This window comes from Cebus imitator, unplaced genomic scaffold, assembly GCF_001604975.1.
Source record: "Cebus imitator isolate Cc_AM_T3 unplaced genomic scaffold, Cebus_imitator-1.0 Scaffold54, whole genome shotgun sequence".
NCBI lineage: Eukaryota > Metazoa > Chordata > Mammalia > Primates > Cebidae > Cebus > Cebus imitator.
The window spans coordinates 1,615,488-1,620,778 of NW_016107369.1; the positions used below are offsets into that span (position 1 = coordinate 1,615,488).

The following is a 5,291-nucleotide window of genomic DNA, read 5'->3' on the forward strand; positions in this document are numbered from 1 at the left end:
AAAAAAAAAAGAAGACTGTGTCTCCTCTACTCTACATAGGTGCAACTGACTGTGTACATTATAATTAAGAAAGATTTAGAGAAAGTGAAGAAGAATTGGAATAAGGCACTAGACAGTTTGTGATCATGTACTGAAGATACAGGGCAGTCAGGTTCATGCTGACACAAAAGAGGTATGTTGAGGAATATGCACTGGTACTAGAGAGAGTGGGAAAAGGCTGAAAAGACTAGCATTGCAGGATTTTTTTTTTTTTTTTTTTTTTTTAAGACAGGGTTTCACCATGTTTGTCAGGCTGGTCTTGAACTCCCAACCTCAGGTGATCCTCCTGCCGTGGCCTCCAAAGTGCTTGGATTACAGGCATGAACCATGACGCCCGGCCTGGATTTTTTTTTTTGAAACTGAGTCTCACTATATTCCCCAGACTGGAGTGGAATGGCACGATCTCGGCTCACTGCAGCCTCTGCCTCCTGGGTTCAAGCAATTCTTGTGCTTCAGCCTCCCTGGTAGCTGGGATTACAGGCACCCACCAGCATACCTGGCTAATTTTTGTATTTTTAGTGGAGATGGGGTTTCACCATGTTGGCCGGGCTGGTCTCCAACTCCTGGCCTCAAGTGATCTGCCCGCCTCAGCCTCCCAAAGTGCTGGGATTGATAACAGACGAGAGCCACCACGCCTGGACAGATTTTTTTTATTCTCAGACAAATGCTGTAAACAGCTTAAAGGAAAAGTTAAAACATAAGGGAGGTCAACAAGAGGAAAAGACAAAGAACAACATAATTCAGTAAATACAAGTTAGAATGTATTATTTAGACAAGATACAGATGTGGAGTAAGGCCACAGGCCTCCAATTTGGGTTAGGGTAGGGGTGCAGGAATTGTTAAACACAAATTGTGTGGTCTGAATAATCAGCTGAAGCCAGCAGGTGAACTGGCCTGACAGACACCAAAGGAAGCCCTGAATTCTGAAGCAGTGTTGTTCCCAAGACAATCAAAGAAATGGGTGATCTGGAGAGCTCATGCCAGCCAGCCTTACTCTGCTAGCAGAAAAGATGTGCCATGTTATAGCAGATCCCCCACAGCTGCAGAATATTCAGAATTTGTTAAACTGCCAAGCTTAGCATTTCAAGGACCAGGTGTTTTTTTTGTTTTTTTTTTTTTTTTTTGAGACGGAGTTTCCGCTCTTGTTACCCAGGCTGGAGTGCAATGGCGCGATCTCGGCTCACCGCAACCTCCGCCTCCTAGGTTCAGGCAATTCTCCTGCCTCAGCTTCCTGAGTAGCTGGGATTACAGGCACGTGTCACCATGCCCAGCTAATTTTTTGTAGTTTTAGTAGAGACGGGGTTTCACCATGTTGACCAGGATGGTCTCGATCTCTTGACCTCGTGATCCACCCGCCTCGGCCTCCCAAAGTGCTGGGATTACAGGCTTGAGCCACCGCGCCCGGCCCCAAGGACCAGGTTTTAATTAAGTACAGGTTCATTTTGAAGCCTCTGAACCACTATTACACATCAGGGACACTTTTTTTTTTTTTTTTTTTTTTTTTTTTTTGAGACGGAGTCTTGCTCTGTTGTTCAGGCTGAAGTACAGTGGTGTGATCTTGGCTCACTGCAGTTCCTGCTTCCTGGCTTGAAGAGATTCTCATGCCTCAGCCTCCAGAGTAGCTGAGACTACAGGTGCATGCCACCACACCCAGCTAATTTTTTATATTTTTGATAGAGACCGGATTTTGCCTTGTTGCCCAAGCTGGTCTCAAACTGGATCAAATGATCTGCCCGCCTCAGCCTCCCAAAGTGCTAAGATTACAGGTGTGATCTGCCATGCCTGGCCTCAGGGATACTTTTTAAGGCTATACTTATAAGTCTTCTTAGGTAAACGCTATTGAACTTGATCTCTATTATTTCAGTTTTGTGAAGGACACCATATAGGAGAAGACTGCCTTAGGATTGACTTCAAAAGTATTTGTGAGCTGTCAATTTTAACTTTAAAAGAAGTTAAAGGAGGCTGGGCGCGGTGGCTCATGCCTGTAAACCCAGCACTTTGGGAGGCCAAGGTGGGTGGATCACAAGGTCAGGAGTTCGAGACCAGCCTGACCAACATGGTGAAACCTCGTCTCTAAAAAGGAAACTCCTCCAGAAGTCCTCCAATGCCTGCATCACCAAAGAGTTTAAATCATTGAGGTCAGCAAGTCTTCCGTAATGAGTTGCTTTCTTACCCTTCCTGGTTTCTGTTCCTTGTTTTCCCCTTTACAGCGCCTTTGGACGGGAGATGCTGAAGCGGAACATCGGTGTCGTTGTGGTGGGATTTCCTGCTACCCCAATTATTGAGTCCAGAGCCAGGTTCTGCCTGTCAGCAGCTCATACCAAAGAAATACTTGATACTGTAAGTAGGCACTTTCACCTTGATATAAATATGCCTTTCATTAAAAGGGTCTGAATATTAGATGACATTCATAATATGTTGATCCTAATGTTCTTTGAGGACCTAAGATATTTACTAGTAAGACAGAGGTCTTTCATTAAAAGGGCCTGAATATTAGATGACATTTGTAATATATTGGTCCTGATGTTCTTTGAGCACCTAAGATATTTACTAATAAGACAGAGGAAGTGACACTGCTACCGAAAGCATTGGCATTTACAAATAAACTGTCACCCACCACACATCATCAGAGCTCTGGAGAGTTTTCCAGTTTTATCTTGCTCCGTTGTCTCCCCTCACTTTGGACTCTACAGTTCTCTTTCTACTCTAGCTGTGTCTACTCTAAGCTTTCTTGTATGTTGTTCTGTCTGAAATTTTCTCTCTTGAGCCACTTTCCCCTCTGCCTAGCTGACTGGCACTCATTCTTCACATCTCCACTTAAAGGAAAATTGCTCAGGGGCACCCCCATACCTTCTTGCTCTGTGCTCCTTGGAATCCTGAGATTCTCCCTTACTAAACTCTTCACACCTGGAAATATTTAATAGCGTTCTTCTCCATTAGATAAATATTAAGGATAGGAACAAGTCTGTTTTACTCTTTCTATATCCCGGCACCCACCACACTGCCAGGCATCTAGTTGAGGATCATTATTACTAAACATAATTATTTATGATCTCAATATATTCTCATCTCTGTGTGTTCTCCTAATATGTTATTGCTTCAAATCTAAGATTTCAGACTTAAATCAGTATTGCTCTCTAGGAGTTTATAAAGCTTTAGAACATGACATTTGCATAAAATTAGTTGCTAGAAATATCCATTAATGAGTTAGAGAGCTACTAATCTTAGAGAACATTATGAGTGCTTCTTTATAAAGGTTCATTATAACAATTTGATTGACATTTTATATTCCTGAATAGCTGAAGACTTTTGACTTCTCTGTTTCCACACAGCAAAATTTCTAGGAGTGTGAGTGTATTCCCTTTTATTTTTATTTATTTATTTATTTATTTTTAAAGATGGGGTTTCACCATGATGGCCAGACTGGTCTTGAACTCCTGACCTCAGGTGATCCATCCACCTCAGCCTCCCAAAGTGCTAGGATTACAGGCATGAGCTACCATGCCCAGCCGTATTCCCTTTTAAAAAACAAAATTGTAGTAAGAACACTTAACATGAGATCTGTCCTCTTAACAATTTTTTCCGTGCATAATACAGTATTGTTAACTATAGGCACAGTGTTGTGAGTATATTCTTAATCACATTCTGACATTATCCCATTAGATTCAGCTTTTTGATACTGTATCTTTTCTTCTTTATTTTGATTATGCCTGTCAGATTTTTTTCAATAGATTTTTCTCATTTCTCAGAAATTTTACTGATGAATTTCTGCAATGATTTTTTTTAACCTAGAGATTTCAGCTTTTCTTTCCCTTCTGCTCTATTGATGTTTTAAGAGGTTCTTTTTTTTTTTTTCTCGTGTTCACCTGTTGACTCAGAGTTTCAACATGCCTTTAACAAAAAGTCTACATAACTATAAGCAGTGTCTATGGCAATAACCTATGCTTTCTGACAACGACTTTGACTCATAAGAACTGTACACATTCATGAAAGAATTTAGATGTAACCAGGATATCTCCTTACGATATCTAAGGAAATTTTTGTTGCCAACAAATATGTTTGCCAATTGAGAGTTCTAATTCTTTTTATAAGATACACTTGAGGGATTGTTGGGCTTTGCCTCCCATTTAGTTTTTTAAAGCATAAAGTGCCTTTTTTGAAATCACAGATTTGTTAGAGTCACTTTATCTTATGATGTTTTATGGAACTAACTATAAACTAAACCATTATGAGATACAAAGTAATTTGCATTTATTAATGGGCCCCATGACATGATTCTGTATATAGAGAGTGCTATGAAATATATATATATACACACACCCCACATACACACACGGCTAGAGCTAATAAATAAATTCAGCAGAGTTGCAGGGTAAGAGATCAGCACACAGAAAATTCGTGATTTCATACACCAGTAATGAACAAATGAAAAGAAAATTAAGAAAATTTCTTTTACAGTAACACTTAAAAGAATAAAACGCCTAGTGATAAACTTAAGAAAGCCTTCCCTCACCCCCAAAAAAGAGCCTTTCCCTTGTCCACTGGCTAATTTACATGTGTACTGTTATATTTAGATATATATACTGAAAACTATAAAACTTTGCTGAAAGAAATTAAAGGAAGACTTCAAGAAATGGAATGACATCCTGTGTTCATGGATTGGAAGATTTAATATTGTTAAGATGGCAGTATAGCAACCCACAGATCCAGTGTTCTGCATTTCTCAGAAAAAAAATGGATTGGGAGACCCTAAGCCACTGGCCGTTTTTTGCAGAAATTGAAAGACTGATCCTCAAATTTATATGGAACTGGCAGGGACCCCAAACACCTAAAATAGTGTTGAAAAGTAAAAGCAAAGTTGGAAGACGTACACTTCTTAATTTTAAAACAAAGCTAATTACTACAAAGGTACAGTAATTACAACAATGGATAGATATATAGGATAGATATATAGACCAGTGAGGTAGAATTGAGAGTTCAGGAATAAAGTACAGGCGTCTATGGCCAACTTGTTTTCAACAACGGAGCCAAGACCAGTCAATGAAAAAAGAATATTCCTTTTGACAAACGGTACTAGGTCAGCTGGATGCTGAAGAAACAAGTTTTGACCCTACAGCATGGATAAACATTGAAAACACTAGGCTAAGTGAAAGAAGTCAAACACAAAGACCACATCACTTACTATTCTATTTCTTTTTTTTTTTTTTTTTTTTTTTTTGAGACGGAGTTTCGCTCTCGTTGCCCAGGCTGGA

The 5,291-nt window shown here is 39.8% G+C and overlaps 1 protein-coding gene across 1 annotated transcript in view; it reads left to right on the forward strand.

The window, feature by feature from the left end:
- The window catches only part of SPTLC2 (serine palmitoyltransferase long chain base subunit 2), a 122,240-nt gene that overhangs the window by 104,968 nt on the left and 11,981 nt on the right, over positions 1-5,291 (forward strand). The window contains exon 11 of the mRNA XM_017528537.2: positions 2,250-2,379. Within this exon, the coding sequence (XP_017384026.1) occupies positions 2,250-2,379 (130 nt within the window). The remainder of the gene's footprint in view (positions 1-2,249; positions 2,380-5,291) is intronic.